This window comes from Eupeodes corollae, chromosome X (assembly GCF_945859685.1).
Source record: "Eupeodes corollae chromosome X, idEupCoro1.1, whole genome shotgun sequence".
NCBI classification, from domain to species: Eukaryota; Metazoa; Arthropoda; class Insecta; order Diptera; family Syrphidae; genus Eupeodes; species Eupeodes corollae.
Window position 1 is genome coordinate 6,872,711 of NC_079150.1, and position 20,921 is coordinate 6,893,631.

The 20,921-nt window shown below is 28.6% G+C and overlaps 1 protein-coding gene across 3 annotated transcripts in view; it reads right to left on the reverse strand.

Annotated features, from left to right (window-relative positions):
* Positions 1–743: 743 nt before the first annotated feature.
* The window catches only part of LOC129953257 (RNA-binding protein MEX3B), a 40,975-nt gene continuing 20,797 nt past the window's right edge, over positions 744–20,921 (reverse strand). For all 3 annotated transcript variants that reach the window (XM_056066253.1, XM_056066254.1, XM_056066255.1), the window contains one exon: positions 744–20,251. In XM_056066253.1, coding sequence (XP_055922228.1) covers positions 18,873–20,251 — 1,379 coding nt within the window. In that variant the 3' untranslated portion in view covers positions 744–18,872. The remainder of the gene's footprint in view (positions 20,252–20,921) is intronic.

The window sequence follows — 20,921 nt, forward strand, 5'->3', positions numbered from 1 at the left end:
AATCCCTCTAAGTCCTCGATTATTACCATAGTCCACTCCGAAATTAAAAGTCAATGCAAATAAAAAAAATATCAAAAAACCAAAACAGACAAAGACCATAAAAATATATCTGTGTTGAATTACAGAATGCTATATGATACACGTCACTATGCCTTAGTAGTGACAAAAATCGAATCAGACCCTGTTAATGCAAAACAGTAAACAAATTTTGTCAATAATCATTATCTGCTTGTGGATCAATCCATAAGATATAAAACGCAATCCTTTTTGATGCCGTGCAACTGTAGGGGAAAGGGGAAATAGAAGGATGGTATACTCACTTTTCTGTGCTGAGCTTGGCTAATCAATCTTTTATTTGTTGTTGGTTATTTCTTTTTTGTTGTTATTGTATTGCTTTAGGGTGGTGTGATTTAGGGTTTTTTTTGTTTGTAATGTTTTTTCACTGAATATTCATTATATAACATTTAAAGCTATTATTTTTTTGTTATTACTATTTGCTATGTAGGTATGTATGTTTGTAAAAAAATAGACAAAATGCTCAAGCAAAAACCCGCATGGGCAGCGGACGATCGACGCGCAACGCGAAGGGAACCATCCCCAATAAAAGTTCACTGACAACTAGTGCCTAGTGACTTACAACTCTCCAATCATTCCTGTATGAGAGTAATGTTGTCAGGGATGGAGGGGCCTACATTTTTGTTTATATGTCAAATCCGAACGGCTAATTTAATAAAGCAATTCTCATGACAAGAATTACTCTTGGAGAATTTGTCAATTCCGTTCAAGAGGCAGTACCCCTGATAAAAAACTTTGGATGGCACATGCAGGGTTTAAACCCAAGACCTCTGGCATGACAGTCCAACGCACTAACCATCACTCTACTGATACTGCATTAAAAAATAATGGTAAGACCTAAAGATTCACCTGGTAAATTTTGTTAAATTCTATGAGTATACTATGTGCAAATACAACGGGCAAACATTTTTACCTAGCGCCGCAAGATGAATCTTATTGTCTAGCTAAGGTGCATTTCTAGGCGAGAATAACTTTTTGGCCAGTTTGCAGTTTTTACCAGGCTTTTTAAATAAATCAATAATTGTTTCCAATAAAATCTTAATTCCATCACGTTTTATTATGTTTAAAGTCGACCAATTACAGATACTATTTATTAGTGAAATAGTGGTTTAAATTTATTCACTTTTTTACATGCTTGTTTAAAGATTGTAATTGACTTTCCTTTCTATTTTTTTTTATTTGTTAAAATTAACTGTTGTTGCTGTCGTCAATTTTAACTTTTTATCTGCTAACTCGATTTTTGATCAGTAGTAAGTAAGTAAGATAGTTTTGAAGCAAACTTGTGCACACTTACTATTGTATATGTTAATACATGTATTTCGTAAAAAGATTACCATTGAAATAATTAAGTTTCGTCTTTGAATAAAATTTTTATTAAGTCTTCAGTGCTGATTTTAATTTTTTTGTTTATAATTGGTTTTCTTTTTGGATAGTTTTATATAAATATAAATATTAATCTATTTGCTATTATTATCGTTATGCTTATCATATCATATCATATTATTTTTTTTTATTTTTATTAAAATCATCATTATTATTACATTTTTGTTATTTTTTTTTGTTTTTGTTCACTTGACTATGCGATGAATTTGTAATAACTATAAAATATTTTTACTCTTAATCTTGACTTTGTGACTAAAATCATGCACCGAAAGTTGTTACAGAATTCAGTCTATTTAATGTTTTATTATAATAATATATATTATGAGAATCATTTTAATGTTTCTTAGAGGTCTAGCGATGACACTTAAGTTTCATTTTTTCAAAACTTGTCATGGTTTTATATATAGATATATATTTATGTATGTATACATATATTTTGTATATACGTATGTATATTTAAATATTTTATATATTATATAAATGTGAGACTACATTTTATAAAATAGAAATAAATATATATTTTTTTCGTTTTAATTATAAATATTATCGTTACATAAATCTATACAATACATGACTATTTTTTATGTCTGTATATGTTTTATTGTATCGTTTTTATTTGTTACCAACTATTTTGTTGCATATTTATCTTGTGACACATTTTATACATAATTATTATTCTTAATTATATGTATTACTCATATTTATTATTATTTATTCAAATTCATTGTTATTATATATATCATATTCATAACTATTCTAAGAGACTAGTATGCAATTAATTGTTATTGGAGGATTATATCAAAAACTAATTTTATTCACAACGCACTGTATGAGAGTTGTTAGAGTATGTTAAAATATTTTGTTACTTATAAAAATAATAATTTAACAGGGTGGAAAACTTCTCGTTTTGGAATAAAAGAAACATTTCTTTATTATTTTTTTTTTGATTCATTGTATAATTTTATATTCGTAAATATGTAAACATATTTGCAATACTTGACAAATTTTAAGTTGTATAAAAATAAACATTTCGCCTGAATAATTTGCATCTCGACAAACATTTTTAGAGACGTTGAGGACAGCATTAATAAACAGAAGTATAGTTCATTAAGATCCCATGTGGGCATAAAAAACTATTAAGGTTTTCTGTTAAAAAAACCAACACACATTTTCTCCCTCCTGCGAACAAATTACTTTTTTCTGCAACTGGTTTATTTATTAATTTGTTGGTGGTATCAGAACATGTTGGAGTCCAGCATCGGGTCCAAACCATAGTGTAATTTGGACTAAGACATGCTAAACTATTAAATGTGAGCTACAAACACAAACGGTTTTTATCTTTAATGAATATTACTCCTTAGTGGATACATCAACATGCTAAGATTGGAATATAATCAACATTTACAATAATGCAATCATTTTCGAGAAACAGATATCTGGGTTATTTTTGTGATACCTTCTATTAAAATACCTCAAATATTTACTAATCTCATAATGCTGATATAGAATTTGTTAGAACTATTCACCATTTGTTTATAATGATGCCCGTGATGATTTTACCAATTTTTATTGATACGCGAATTATTCACAGTTTTCACAATTTTTCTAAAAATGTCTATTTTTACCAAAAATTTGAAAAAATATATACAAATTCCAGTTAAACAAATTTAACAATTTTTTTTGTCGAAAAGCGTGTTCCTATTGTGAAATTGTGCTGGTTTTGGGAGTGGATAGATGTGATAGCTATCATGGAAATCGACGTAGGTTATCTTCGGTTTGCCATTGAAATTTTGAAATAAAGAAAAATAGTCATTGCTCACAAGAGTTTCGCAAGGTTTAGTACATTAATTTTTGATCCTAGTATCCCAGTAAATTCGTCGTATTTGTTTCTATTTTTGTTTTACGAAAGTTTTTTTTTCTTAAGGATTTGTCATTCTTAAGAAAAAATTAAATTTAACTAACCGCTTCATTCAGTGTTCAAAATAATAAATACATTTCTGTTATAGTGATTTTAATATGAAACGTACACGGGCTTATAAATAATGATACAAGTAGTTCAAAAAAATACCTTACAGCTACTAATGAAAATGTTGTAGACTATTTTGATTGGAAATCAATTGAAATTAAACTGACGAACAATATGAGATAAGAACAGAATTTGCCAATAAGTTGTTATCCTTTTAATCTTAAAAAGAGACAAATATGAAAAAGCAACATTTAAAAATGTATCATTTGGACCGAAAGCGTTTGGCAGATTTTCTTCTTAGTAACAAAAAATTATTTGATATTTCTACTAAGATTGAGAAATATAGCTAAAATATAAGCTCTAAATAATTAATTAATTAAGTTAAGTTCATTTTAAGTAGATCGCGGCAGCGGTTAACCCTTTGTACGGATTCCAAAGTCGCCCAAAATTCATCTATTGGCTTTTTGTCCACACGTATTATCATACTGAAATATTTTTTTTATAAGCACGTCTTACATTATTCTGCGGCGATTTCAATCATAAAATTTCATAAACAGTTTACTTGGACCTTAGAGCCTATCTTTCCCAACCAAACTTATATGTATTCAGTTTTTAACAAGGAAATCCGATTACATGGGCAAAGTTTTTTTAACTCACCAAATTAAAAAGCAAGCACGTATTTGAAACGCAGACAACAACCAGGAAAATGCAAAAATAGTCTTTTTTTAAAAAAAAGAAAAAATACTATCAAGTAGATGTTTCAATAATTCATAGCCGAGTGATCTCGGCTTACCTTACTTAACACTTACAGTTGCAAGAAATCTTAGTAATAAGCTTAAATAAGCAAATATTTAGTAATAATTAATTTTAGTGGTGTGATATAGAAGTAACTGTGATTTGTGATAAATATGCCCTATTACTTGCAAAGTTTTCTGTTACTATATTAAATATTATTATTCATACAAATATATTGGGCCCCAGGAACTTGGCTAGTGAACCCATCCAACTTTACCCAATAATAATTTAAGACTTTTCTCATCATCACACTGTTAAAAGTAAATTGGTATTAAACCTACGTCATTTTAGGACTCTTCATATTTTTAAATCATATTTTTTTATGCTACTGTTTTTTTTTGTAAATATGTTGCAAATCGAATGCGACTCATAGATCTTAGTTTTGATCAACTGTATTGATATAAAACCAGTTCACATCACTTCCACGTAAATTGGACTTGGACTGGACATGCCCTTGAATCACTCGTACAGAATTTTCAATGTTGCACGTAGCACTAAATCTGGTGATGGCCGTAATTATATTTCAGGAAATTACAGCACAATGTTAAGTTGAATATCTTAACAGTACAGTTTTGGAATTTTCTAATTTTACTCCTGGACCGGAAAAGCTAAATCTCAAAATCAGTTTCAGTCGTAGAAATTTTGAAATCTTCTGTGAAGCTTCTAATGTATATTACGGGGTCAAATTGAAAGAATTCCTGCTCAAGTCATTTCTTGCAGTTTAAACAAGTTTTTACAGAAGTTAATATGTTTATCATAAATAAATGAAAATCCTGGATACTTCCTACTACCTACCTTGTATCGAGGCTGACTGAAACTGAAGATCTAAGGTTTTGTTTTTATTTTTTTTTTCGTTATAGTTGCAGGATTTGAAAACTATCAATAATGTTGGAAAATTTGAAACACCTTAATGTTGAACACACTTTTTTGCAGGCATTATACCCGTCATTTATTGATTTTCTATTCCGTTATATTTCTTAAAGTTTTAAACCTTTCTTCTTAGTAATGCACGAAATTGAAAAGATTGCATATTGTAGTATTTTGAGCTTTGATACTTCTTGCCATCAGAAATGAAATTGTTAAAGTAATACCTCTTATGCAATCGGTTGTTTTTTAACATAGCCAAGAAAATCACTGGAATATCAGAACCTGTCTTAAAGGATTTTCCAACAAGCCATTTTTGTTCTTACGATAGCAGTCACGTATTAGGGTGTTTCCTTTTTACAGTTGACAAGTTAAAACTAATTATGAAGGAAATGCTGATAAACTATGCAATTTGAATAAATGCAACCTTGATTCGTTATCAATACAAAACTCTTGCAAAGTTTTCGAATGTTTCAGTTGAAAACATAAGCAAAGATTTAGCGTTTCCTCGAACTTAATGTTGGACAGGTAAAGAGAAACAACCGATGAGGATTTTTATGAAATAAGCTACTGAAAAACTTAAACTGAATATTGAGGAATGCTCATTTTACTATAAATGCTTGTCCAAGGGTGTACACGGTAAGGTTTGATATCAATGAGATGGAAGGTGACGTTTAGTTTGTAGTACAAGTGGAATCATTTTCAAGATCAAGAAAGCTGAGATTATGAAATTGAATTTAAGTCGATATAACTGTTTATATATTACACAATACAAAAGTTAACTAAATAATTTCTAGATATGTATAATGAAATGTATTTTTGTTAGCTTCAGGATAATCGTAAGTAAGCTTATTTATTCTTTCCCAGAGTACAGATTTTAAAAATATATAAATTAGGTACATAAGACAAAAAAATATAATATTTAAGCGATAAGAGAATTATAACTTTTGTAGGAAGAACGGATCGGGTTGATTTTGGTGTAATCTTATTACATTGCAATATATATATAAATATACATATGTTAATCTGTTGATTGGTACTGCAAATCACGAATTCTTTTTCTCTAAGAGCGTGTGTACATAAACGAATAGCGGAACCTTATGAGAATTCTATAAATATTTAAAAAGATGAAATTATACGCCTATGTCAAATTTAAGATTGAATAAATGTAAGTTTTAACCCTATGATTCATATTGGCTTCAGTCCATTCTAATATTTAGGTGTATTTTGAAATAATTTATGTTAATAACAATGCTATTAAATTGAAAATTGAAATCAAATTAAATATCAATTAAAAAACCTTTTAGATATATAAATATTTCAGCATTGATTTTAAAAGATATTTGCCAACAAAGTGCAGAAGAAAAAAAATTCACTTTCAAGAACTTAAACCTCAAAATCCGAAAATTTGTATCATGCAGCAAAAATTAAGCTTGTTAATTTAAATACTTCTCTTTCGATGCCAAAAAAATGTTCCTATATTTTTAAACAGGTATTTTGACAAAACAAAAATTAATTCTGTTTACAACTGCTAAGTTCAATCCCAAAAATATCTTCGATCTCCTTTTAATCTCCAATTTTATTCGTGTATACACCTTAAACCAAAAATGAGCAATACCCATTCACTGAAAAAATTACCTCACGAATGAGTGAAATAGTAATTGAATTACGGAAGGCAAAGTTACTGATAAAAAAGTTTTAAAACCTTAGGCACGAACAACTACAGTTACATAAGACCAAAGTAAGAAACGGCAAAGCTTCAAAGAAAGGATGATACTTCACCCGCCACAACGGACTTGTAGTAATTTTTCAAATCCAAAGTGTTTATCTTTTGCCACGGGTTTTGGCACAACTTAAAGCAAATATCGAAGGTGAAAAAGTTGCGATACCCAGAGCTATGCTATAAGCAAATAGAGATATATCCTGTTGTCCTCGACAACAAACAAACAACCGTGGACTCTGAAGTCATTTTCTTTCTCTTAATGATTTTTGTAAACATTTCTTAAACTGACCTTAACCTTTGCCAAATTTCAACCGTTTCTTTATTTTTTGTATTTAAAAGAATAATTTACAGGTTTTACTGTTCAATGTCTATAATACTTTTCATTATCAAACAGTTTTTGGGTTTTTGTTAAAATATTTTTTTTTTGAGAAAAATATGTTTTTAAGTATAACGATTTATTTTGTATATTGTTTGTTCAAACATGTTTATTTTTTTCGCTGCAATGAGTAAATTCCCGACTTTTTTTTACCGTAGTGAAAACAAAGAAAATTGATATAGTAACATTTTGTAACGGTTTTGTCAGTTGACTTTTAGCTCTTTAACCTTTCAAAATTATATGTACATATTTTTTTAGGAAATGGTATGCCCTACAAGTCCAAGTAAAAATTTTGTTTAAACGAGCCGGGTTCATGTGATCAAGCCATTAATTACGTATGTTTTTCTTTTTAACTGTTGATTAATGTAAATATCAAACAAAATAATCCAGATTTTGAAGGAAATTTTCCTTTTTTTTGTAGAAAAGTAAACATATTTTTAGATAAGCTTAACCCTTCCAGAGTTATTTCCAATTAAAATTGAAAAGGAATACAATTTAAGTTTTTATAATTGATTAATTTTGATTCTTTTTCAAAATTATGCCATTTATGCTGTTTTTAAGTTTTTTACTAATTGATTTTTGATGTGTGAAATAAACCTTAAACAATTATTTTGATGATGTTGACACAACATTATGCCGTTTAAATGTAAATGTTTTAATTCATTCTTTTAAATAACAAATCAATCTCATGTATTATCTTAATCATTTCGATTCTTGATATCCAATGTCAATGCTGATTTTTCGAATTTTCAAACTATCCGATTTGAATTATAATTTTTCAATACAATTCAGTTTATCAGTAAGTATCGTGAAAATAAGCAATTCCATGAGTTTCGTGACTATTGACATTGATTTAACAAGAAATAAAACCGTCATGTTTCGAAAAAAAGTTTTTTTGTTTTTTGTTTCAGTTTGAGATTCTTATTTATATTTATTCGAAGTAAAACATTTATTTCTTGAGTACAGTGCGATTCTCAGTTTGAACAAATTTAAAATGGCATCATAAAATAAGACTGAAAATATCTAACACATATGCAAAAGCAATAAGTCTTTAAATCCACAAAAGTCAATATTAATATGTATATGCTTATTAGAAGGGAAATAATATATTTGTAGCTTTTACAGATATGTCGTGTTACATACCATCAAAGTGTGAATAACTTATAAGTAGTGATAAATTAAAAAAAAAAAAAAATGGCTTACCAAATGCACTTTTTTCACTTTAAAGAAGTTCGTTATACATGACATTGTGTAATTGAAGTGTAATTCTTTTGGTCACGGTTTGTAGAAACACAGATATTAAAATTTGAATTCATAGTACTTAAATATAATCGGAATTGAAAACCATAAAATGTTGCTCTTACATATTACACTACATATTTAATTCTATTTTTTAATCCAAGTAGTTTAAATTTCTATTTGTATAATCAAGTTCTATTACCGGATAGTTGAGAGCAATGTTTATTATTCTCGGGATACCAAGGAGACAATGTAAAAAACAAAAACAGAACAAGAATTATAAGCACCTCTCTTCTTTTCCAAGAATTAAAAACTATACCTATATGTATAAAAGTTCACGACCAACTCTAAAAGTGGCTTTATTATTTTTTTTTCTTTTATTTTAGTCAAATCAATACGATACCTTTAAATTAAATGCAATCATTTAATTTCGTAGTTTTCTGTGGTAGTTTTAATATCATTTTAAAAAGAGTTTTCAATTTTAATCGATATATAAAGTACATAAATATGTATTTTCATTTATTTTAAGTCGTAGTTAATTTGAAACTATTTTTCTTTTTCTTTACGTTTTCATGTCATAATAATTCTATTTCTGTTTACATATAAATATTTATATATATAATTTTATAGATAAAACACATAATATTTTAAGTCTTTCGGGTAATCAGATATATATATATATATTATAAATATAATATATAGGTATACATACATCTATATATAAAATATAAATGCAATATATATTTATTAAATATTTCACTTGAAAATGATTTTTTTTTTATATTTTTTTTCTACGTATATGTATATTATGATGTCCTTGTTTTGAATTTCTTTTAATTTTAAGGCTCACATAGACGCTCATTGGGTGCGAATTTGGAATTTGAAAAAACACTGCTACATTAAGGGTGCAGCCAAAACCCTATATTAATTTCTATACTCCCATTGGGTCAATATATATATATCAATATAGGGAATTGAAATTGGGATAGTATTTGATTTCTATGCCAATAAGTCACTGAGAGCTTCAAAATTTCAAAATTTTCAAAATAAAGAATAATATATGTATGTATGTATAATTTTTTTTTTAAACTATATATTATATTAATTCAGTCAAATAAACAATATTATTTATTCTTAAAAAAGTGAACAAAATAAATATCTTTAGAGAAAATATTTTCTCATTTTTGTTTAATATTTATTTGTATGTTTACATTATTTATTGAATTAATGAAGTTTTTCTTGTATCTTATTTATATTTGAAAATATGGTTAACGGGTTCTAGTAGAAAGGCAAACAAATTAATAAATTACTATAAATATGACTTTGTGTATGGTTTTAATGTTACTAATTACATGCAAATTATAAAAAAAATATGTATAGCTTAGTAACTTACACTCAAATGTTGTACATAATAAGTTTTGTTATTTTTTTAATAAATAAAGCGTTATTTGTTTGAAATTATATTTATATGAATACCTTTTGACTTATGTACATAAAGGTATCGTAAAGAATGTAAACAAAATCTCGTTTATGAATTTGTATTTATTTAAATTTTCTTATAATTTGATACAACTTGCCTCTTCCAGGCGTCCGTTCTCGATTTTTTTTAATTATAAACGTTACATCTTATTTATTTATTGCGATACCAAGAGTTATGGACTCAAAATTGTCGTTTTATTAATAGTAATACAATAATAGAATATTTTATTAAAAATAGTAAATACATATTTAATGATGTATGTATTTATATATTATTAAACTATAAATTCAGTGCTTAAAAATATAGCACATTTTGTTTTTACTTTTTTCATGTTTTCGAGAGATTAGTTTTGAGTACCTTATATATTCTGTTTTTCTTTTCTAGAGCTTTATATATTTTTTTCATTATAATATGTATAAATATTTTTTTTTTCTAATATTTGTGTTTTGTTTTAATAATTAATTGAAATAATTGAAAATTCTTGAAAAATAAGAATTAATTTTTGTCAACGGTACAGAGATATGGGTTGAAAGTTTTTAAGATTACTTTTTTTATTTGTTGTTTTTCAATTTTTTTAAAAGCATTACAAAAACAACAAAAATACAAATTATTAAGGAATATATGTATTACAAATTTTAATTTTGAATTAGTAGTTAAAATGTTAAATATTTGTATTTTATTTAATTTAGTTGGTGTCTTTATTGATAAAAACGCATTTACAAAAAGCGGTTTGAATGTGTCAAAGAAATTATTGGAATTGCATAAATTTAAATGAATTTTAAGAGTAAATGCCATTCCGATGGGATATGCTCTCAATTAAAATTCTCTGAAAATTCAGTACTGAACAGTATTTAAATGAATCCATTTTTCATGAGCATACATAATATTTTATTATTATCTAGCATCTTTGATTATATTAATGATTAAATGTTCTTCAACGCCTTGAGCTACTACCTTTAATCTTGGAGAATCAATACATTAATATCATTAACAATATTGAAGATTAAAAAAGAAAATCTTTTGAGCAAAGTTGAACTCGCTCAAAGTCCGCTTGTTGGGTATTTCGGTGTGCATCGATCCCTTTCATCGGTAGCGACATTTTAAACAAAAAAAATAAAATAGGCAATTTAAAAATGTGTACCATCTTATGCTATTGTTAGTCATAATTAGTATTTAAAACCAGCAGTATATTTTCGATATTTCGTTTACGATACACATACTCGTATTTTTGGCGCTTACGACAATTTGGCGGTTAGGACTCGGTACACTGGCCCATGTTCAAGCTTGTTAAGTGTGCTCTTAACATACATACATATGTGCATAAGTAGAATAATATCTGAACGAAAAAATAAATATAATCTTCAAGCTCTAATTTTTCTAAGAGGAAAATGACAACTTGAACAGTTTTAAACGAATCAAACTATCGGAATCCTAGTTTAGATGAACAGTCGAGTAAAATCGATATAAAAAAGTGGCTGGCCGGACTGCATTTTTTTTACGGAAAAGGACAGAGGCGTATTTAAGAAGCTTAACCCCAAATTTTAACCTATTGCCAACTTTTTGTTTAACTAAGATATTGGTAAAAGCAATTTTAAAAGTTTTTTTGTATGCCTTGGTTCCAGTACATTGGTAAAAAGGATAAACCAAATGGAGTTATACTATAAATGTTAGTACTTTTTTCCAAGGGAAGTTATTCAAAACTAATTATTTTTGTCCAACATTCTTTTTAACAACACAAAACGGTCCTCACGGTTCATCCCTTTGCTTTCCTTATCTTAAGAGTGCTCAACGCAAGCAAGAACTTATCCCAAAAATTATGAATACCTGTAAATTAATAAATTAATTAATCGAAAGAAATTGTTGTATCAAATTAAAATTATTTAAATTTAAATTTAAATTTTAAAGTATTTGTTTTTGTCCGCAAAAACCACCCCGTTGTCGAATTCATTTACCGTTCTAAGAAATTAGTTACATGTAAAACTCATGTTCTTGTAAAATTATTTTCCCAGTATTTAATTTAATATTTTTAATATATATCGACAGCCACGACCATAATGCGTCAATATTTTGTTTTGAAATTTATTTGAAATGTATATTACTGAAATTTTAACTGTTTATATTAAATTGTATATTGAAAAAATATATTAGGTGTCTGATATGTGTTTTTCCTTATTTAGGGAAAATAAAATCAATATATGTACTATTGAATTGATTGATTACATGATTTGGAATTAATGATGTTCCCATTGTTATAAAATATTAAGACATTATGTATATCGTTGGCAAGGGGAGAAATCAAGAATTGTTTTTGTTAGTATTCAATCAATGTTTTAGAAAGATATGACAAGGCTTTTTGCTCTTTAATTTTCGGACAAACTAATCAAGATTCTTTTTGTGAGATTATTAAAAAAAAATATATAGTAAAGTCAACATCGTTCTCATCGTACACTCTGAACCAATTTTGGAACTTTTCCAAAAATTAACAATTTCCCCTCTTAGTTTCAGTAAGATTTTTTTAACGTAAAAATTTTGAATCAATAGTTCAAAGCTACAACGAATCAATTAAAAATTTGTTCACTTTGTCACACTCTTATCTATGTATATTTAGATCTTTATTAGTAATGTTGTATGCAATGAGTAGTTTTAAGACCAATAGAAAATATAGTAATGAATGGGTTATCGCCAATATGCAATAGTTTCGCTATCTTGGTTATATTTAGGAAAATGTCTTTAGTTGTTGATTTTCCACTGCCCTTCTTGGCAAAACAATTTAAAAGTAATATTTTGTCCTTGCAGCGAATCTTTCGTCTAGATTTTTTGAAATATCTTGCAAAAATATTAAAGTCATTAATGATGCTGATTTTAAAGAAAAAAAGTCTTGGCACTTATATCAATGTCTTGCAGTACAGATTCTATTGAAAATAAATAACGCATTCATGTTCAAAAACTGTAAACACGAGGAAAAAGAAAAAATGACGGCCAACAATATAAATTACGTTACATACTTATCAGCACATAAATGTACAGAGCGACTAACAGCCCTATTATGGTTACCAAATATCAACACGATATTTGATAATAGTTGATAATTATCAACAAAATTAATGAATCGGTATTATGGTAATCAATTATCACTATTTTTGATAAATAGTGAATTAAAAGATCTATTGCAAATAGATTTATTGATAAACTCGGCTATTACGGCTATCAAACATATTGATACCCATCAAATATTCTATCACATACAAAATCTTCGTTGACAAATGTATCAAATATTCGTAAATGGTAAATAATTGTAATTTAAATATGATTTATAAAAGTTTTTTTTTGAACGAAACGAAATGCCTGCACTAGAATTGTTGTTTGAAGACAATTGTACGGAGGAACGAAGGTTTATCGTGCAAGCAAGCTTTTCTATTTGTTTTCTGTAGCTAACTATTCTACTCCTAAATAAACAAAACATTATCAAGAAAAAGAAGAGAAATTTATTTAATGAAAATAATTTACATTATTCCGCCGAAATTATTTATAGACTAAAACATAAGAACTCAACACAAATGACAAACGTCAAACACCAAACAAAACCTATTCACAATCGTATTTGGTTAGTATTATGGTGATCACAATGGTATTCACAATGGGTGAAAAATTATCATTTGATACTCATAATACCAAATTATCAATAAATTGATAGAAGTTAGGGCTGTAAGACTATATAAGGTGATAACAACACAAGACATTAGTACGGGACAGAAGAGGAAGAACAACAGACAGAAAGAACACACGACAACAGCACGCGGTAGGTATCGAAACGGTCCTCCATCTGTAGACCAACCGCGCTCACTGATGCTTGATTTCGGTGATCGATGGGACCCGATGCCTTATCAGTTACTAAGCCGTTGCCTGAACAATATAAAATTTTAGTCAAGGAAAAGAAAATAAGTAGAATATTTTAATATATATGTAGTATCCTAATTAGGTTATTAGATCAACACAGGCATCAGTGGACATAATGGGAGCATTCACAAAGCTAGTGGTTACGTAGTCAAAATTCAATTAGCTTTGTGAATGCAAAACAACATTACAAAGCTATTCTATCTGGAACTGTCATATTGTTGGCATATGCAAATATATAAAATAAGAAACATTTTTGATTTGAGAACTTTAAACTATCTTTTGTGTTTTTAAATTCAATGAAAGCTGATTGTGAAACGGCAAAATCATTCCCCACTAACTTTTTAGCCGAATTTTGTACACTACTTTGGAGGGGAAATTTCAACTACTTTTGTCAATCAGAATCTTTTGACTATAGCCTCAATCTTTGTGAATGCGACCAATGCTCTACTTAAGTAATTTATTAAGAGTTGTCCCGTAAATATATATATATAGTGATGTCATTTATTTTTGCGTCATCTCTTTCATTATGTTGGATTCTTCTTTCACGCCCGCCGCTTTTATATACGGACAAATAATATTCGAATTCTTATACTATATTCATATGTGTTGCAACCATTCAAGCAATTTATTGGCTTTGTCATACAACAAAAACAAAGACGTTAAGTATGGACGGGAAAAATCAGAAGCAGGCTTAAATTATATTTTTTTCAGAGATAAATAACAATTTTCTAAAACAAATAATTTTTAAAATTCATTTTATATATTATTTTGTATGCAAACTCAATACGTCACAAGTTATATTTCGAAAATGAAAATAAAATTAGCGATACGTTCGTCTGAATATTACGGAAGCCAGAAATCTAATACCATACTTGAATGATCCCATTTTGTTGCATTAGTCACTAGGTCAGTCAATGTTCAGCACGGAATATAAATGATGCAAGTTTTTGAAACTAGTAACATATTTTATCTACTTTTTTAAAAGTACAATTAAACATTTAATATCACTCTATATCGTATAGGCCATTTTCTTCATGCCTACACCAAAATAACTTAGTAACAAACGAGCAGACTTTTTTAATGTGAAAAGTTATTAGCAATAAATAAATATTTGTGTAACTTGTATCTATGCATATATATGACTTTCTAAAAAAAAAAAACACAAGCTTTTAACTTTGTTTATCGAAAGAACAAACTTCCTCATTTTCATAGAATATACAACCAAAACGCTGCAGGAATGATAAAATCGATGTTTTATTTACTTTTTGGACCCTAAGTTTAGAATATTTTTCTTGCATGTTAAGGCAGCACAACTTTATCAAATATATTTAACGATGATGATTCTGACAAAATAGCAGTTTTTGTAAACAATAATACTTAAGAATACTTCACTATTAGAACGGTCCTTGGAGAGACCTGTTAATGAAATTGAAATTATTATAATGAGCGTTGAGAAATCAAGAACATTTTATAGATCTCTTATAATAATAATATAAATCTGTTTTATGTTCGTTTCAAATAAAAATTGACTATTGGGTATTTTGCGTTTTCAATAATTTGTACACTAGTCAGCAAATATTTATTTTGTGCATTTTTATGAGTTTAGAGATAATTTTTGTTTTTGTAGTTTAAGGAAAGGTGGATATATCTATATACATACGTATATATAAAGGTGCATATAAACGCCTTTACTTTTTTTTTTAGATATTCAAGAATTCTACAAATATTAAACATTAAGCCATAAATAATTGTTCACACACGAGTAACATATGTACATATGTATGTATTTATTTAGAACGTAGGGAAAGCAATTTCAAATTTAAGGGATTTTGGTTTCAGCTCTAACTAACCTTCATTACTGATTAGACCAGTATTAGGTCTTATTTCTATCCAGCTCATTTCATCAGCTATTTCAACGTCATTGATGCAAAAACTTTGTCTTACTACTTTCAATACAAGGCGAAAGTAAGCACATCATAACAATATAATTTAAAAAACGAAGCTGACAAGAAAAAAAGTCTACAAAATTAAAAACAATTTTAGATCAGATGTCAATAAACCTTTGTGATTACGCTTAAAACGTAGTATTGATTGCATTTTCTATGCATCGACACTTTTAAATCTCACGATTTTTGGGCCCAGGGAATTAGAGAAATTGGATGTTAAGGACCATGTAATTTGGGATGAACTCTCACTCTTTCGAATTATAGAACCAAATTTTTGTTTTATAAAGCGGGTATTAAGCCCCGGGAAAAGAGAAAAAACAGCAAGGGCTAGACAATTAAAGATAGCCATTAAATAGATAGCAGTAAGTTAGAAACGACTTCGATATACAATAAATTCCAACGGAATATTGTAAACAAAAAAAGTATATTTAATAATGGATTTTATTTCCAAATAGAATTTGGTTTTATAACCGGCAACTAAAATATTTGTTAATAAAATACATACATAAGAATCAAGACAATAAACTAACACAGAATTGGTAAGGTCTGTATAAAGGGACTTGTCCCCTTTTCAGTTTCTATGCTTGGTCGCACTGTAGGATTTGGAGTTAGTGCAATGTGGTTTGTATGAAAATAAAGTTGACCATTAAAATAGCCGAAATTCAACATTATTTCTATATCTTATGAGAAATTGAGGCATATCAATAACACTCACAAGTAATTTCTGAATTAAATATTTACAAAAGAAAAATAAGAACTTCACAAAAATCGATCTGAAAAACATTACAAATATTTCATTTACTGAATTGTAATTCATTCGATTTATAATAAAATCAAATAGTATGCTCAGTAAAATTATAAAGGGTTTTAATACTTTCGAAAGAAATATACAGGAGCCCTACTCTGTAATGCGTTTCAGAAGCAAATATTTTCCAAAACGAATATTTTGTACTCTCTATTTCTAATGCGGATAGGAAATCTAGTACTTACGGAATGACAAAGAACACAAAAGGAAAATTGTGTTAAGTTGTGTGAAATAGATAAAATATAAGAAAGGAAATAATAATTTTATCCAAAACTTAAGCAACTAAATTTTATTACAGGGAATCATCAACAGCAATTTGAAATTATGGTGGAATTCATATGACTTGAAGGGAAAAAAGTATACCTTGGCAAAAGACAAATTTGATCACAAAAAAGTGAAGTGTAAAAAAAGTCATTACGATAATCCTCAAGTGATAATAATGACTGAATTTTAATTTTTTCCTCGTCTTGTTTGTGATTTGTTTTGATTTTTATTTTGTAAATATTTCGAGACTCGGCAAATCTATTCTATAAATAGAAAAAGTATTAGATGATTGTTTGGTTCGATTCGAACATTTTACAGAGTACGAATTTATGAACGAATTGAATATTAGATTCGAATCGGATTGGCTTTCGAAACGCATTACAGAGTAGGGCCCCAGTAATATTACGAAATTTCGTGTGGGTAAACAATACAAATTATCAAAAAATTCATAAAACAAAATAACATATTCAAAATTTGATAATAAATAATTTAAAAAATACTAAGTGCTTTCAACGAATCCTTTACATTTTTTGTGTTAGGCTATAGTAATATATGAAAGACATACCTACACAAAAGTTGATTTGAGAGCCAATTTTGTATTTATTTTGAAACAGTTTTTTTTTTGATTCTTGACAAAAAAATGTCAAGGAAAACAAATAATTGACTTTTAAAAACTTCATATTGGAAGTTGAAAATGGTTTAGACATATGCACATTTTTGTCTATGTATGCGCTTGCATACGCTCATAAATATTCTTTTCCGTTCCGAATGTTTGTACTACAAAATTAATTGGAAAAATGACTTCTATATGCTATTAAATTTAGATCTATTTTATAAGAGAAACATCTACGTATAACTTAATTACATACATAGGTCAGTAAATTGAAAGCAATTTCGCGTGGCCTCTATATCAGTGTTCAGTACAATTAATAGTTTTACGAATTACCAAACATGATATTGGGTTGGCCTTAGATCGTAGAAATCGACACGTTTAGAAACGGTGGAGATGATGACTTAAGTTATAAAACTGTAAATAAGTCTCAAGTTCTCTATGCCCTCAGTGAATAACACCTTGAACTCAATGTCACAGATTATACTTGTGAAGTTTTTAAAATTTATAATTTCATATTAAAATTGAAAAAAAATCATATTGATTAGGCTACCTATGTATATGCTTGGTCAAACAACAAATTATAATTCCTTTTATTAGATACTGTAATCAATTATATTTATTTCTGTCAGTTTTAACGTCAAACATATCGAGTTTCCCCCTCATATTCATTTAACAAGCTGATATTCATATTTTATCGATAAACTTGTTTGTGTACACTCTTGGTCATGACTCTACAATTCCTGTATATATATATATATATATATATATATATATATTTAAAGACAAAAACTCATCTCGACACACAACCCATTGCTTCAACCATAGTTTTTTTGCTTTGAAAAATGCTTTATTAATTATTTTTTGACTATATTAAAAATAAATATTTCTATGTTTTTTTTGTTGCTTCTATTTTCGTCTTTTTTTTCTTTCTCACTTAATTAGTTTATGTTTAAAAAAAAACATTATTTAAAGGAATATAAAATAATTTATAAAATAAATCTCGTATAAAAAATTTTAACATAAAATATAAACTATTTTTTTTAAATTATATGAATTATTTATTATTTATAATATATGTATATAAAACAAGTGATCTAATAAAAAATAATGATTACTTTAATAAAAATCTCTTTTTTCATTTGCTACGTTTTAGTTTTTGTTATTGTTTAGTTTTTTTTTTTGTTTACATAATATTGGCCAAAATAACATGACTTTTTTCGTTATAAAATAAATTCATAATAAAATTCAACATTTAAAAAATATATAAAAATCCTCTGCGTACTTTGTTTGTTTTTGTTTTTTTTTTGTTTTAATATTTATAAGCTTATATTTGTTTGTATGGGCTTACGAAAAAAACATGTATAAATAAATACATATTTATATAAATATATAAATATATTGTATAAAATATAAATAAAAAATTACTTAACCTGTAATCTGACCTGTTTAAGGCAGAATTCGCATAGCATGGTAGACAGTTTGGCTGCATACGGGGCAGCACCCGTCTACAGATGTACATATGTGGTTAGCACATTCCATGCAAAACATGTTGTGGCCACATGGCACCAAGGCGGCAGTGACTTCCTTGTCGCCGCAAACCAAGCACTCGCGGCGCATATTGTTAAGCTGTTGTGAAGTTGAGGAGGCAATACCAGCTCGATTGCCCTTGTTGACAATATTGGCAGTAGAAGTGGATGAGATCATATGACTTATATTGTTACTGCCAGTAGAGCCACCAGCTCCACCAAGCAGAGAATCAGTTGGACTGACTGACTGGGGTGGTGAGCAACCGATTGGAACGGTAACAGAAGGAAGCGTCCAGATGTTGGGTGATTCACCGAGACCTTCATCAACATCAAGGGATTCGCCAAGATTCTTCCAAATGTTTATCAGTTCGGGACGCGAGTTGTTGGCACTTTTTGAAGAGGTTGACGACGAACTGGAGGAGCAGGATCGGCTACCTCCGTTTGATGTTCCATTCATTTCTCCGACTACGCCATTACCATTGCATGAATTGCCACCTATTCCATTGTTGGCATTATTTGCACCCATCATAGCTCCACTAATACTATTCATAACAGAATTTGAAGCAGAAACAACTGTGTTGCCACCCTGACGGAGATGTTGTGGTTGTTGCTGCTGTTGATGATGGTGATTGGCGTTTCCATTGAAAGAACCAATATTCGATGCACTTGTATGCATACTTTGAGTTTGCACAACCATGTTACATCCCAACCCATCGGCGGGAGACACTTGAGCGTCAACATAATCAAACGTTGAGCATATGCCATTTTTATAAATGGAAGCTAAAAACTCCGGGTTCAGCTCATCACCAATAAACATTTGGCTAAGCGAATTAATGGTTTGCACTGAAGGCGATAAGTTGCCTGTGCGTAAAGCGATATGAGCTTCGATTTGTTTGCGGGCCGCTTGCACGTTATCGGGCAAACCAGTAACTTCAAAAATTGGCTCTTTTTCACGTGACGGAGTCACAATATAAGTGTGCGTTTCTTGTTGTATGTGCTTAATGGTAGCTCCTTTTGGACCAACAACCAAACCAACTACACGGTACGGTACGCGTACTTGTATAGTAACTTGCCCAGGAATCGATGGTGGCCCGGGTGGCACCTTTCCCAAATTTCCAGCCAAAACAGGCTTACGACTGGCCCGAATCAAACTAAAATGTTCTGCTGCTGACAAAATTTCACGTTTAGCTTTCGCAACATCTTCTTTTCGACCAGTTACAACGAAGACAGGCTCTTCACCACGAACCGGAGTCTTGATGTAGGTATTTGTTTTGGCACGTAGTGCTTTGATCTTACATCCTGAAAAAAAAGATATTAATCATAATTTTATTGTTTACAGTAATCATTTAAATTATTTCTTAAATGTATTTTTTTTAGTCCTGACCTCGAAAAGTACTAAGAAAACTTCTAGCAGACAAATATGGAGCATATATATTTGTATGTCCGAAACATAACATCATTTATGTTGTTAAATTTGCTCAATGAGTAATTAAATACAAACAAAAACTGAAGAAAAATTGTGCTCCTTAATTTTTGTTAACAGCGTATTTAAATACATATGTAAAAAGGTAGATTTTCTCCAATAGGTAAATAATTGTTGGGTCTTTAAGTGTCTGATAAACTGTATTGTGTATTTTTGTAGGTATGTATGTAATACTAGCTGTTACCTGTGTGGTAAAAGAAAATCAAAACATATCGTAGAGAAATTCCAGGGGCAAGTACGCATGAGTTAGAGGAACCAAGAGCAATGCTGTGATGTAAAATAGGTTTATGAAATAGTTTTCACTAAATGAAATACAATATTTATTAACTTTAACTCACTTCGTTGAGAAGTGAAGGAGGAACAACCAAACAGACAAAACAAATGACCTTCCCTTATAATACTAGTTTAGGAAGTGTAGGATGTTTCACGCATAATAGAAGTATAGAGTTTCTTTACTTGTTTTTGCGATACATTGGGCGCATTCAC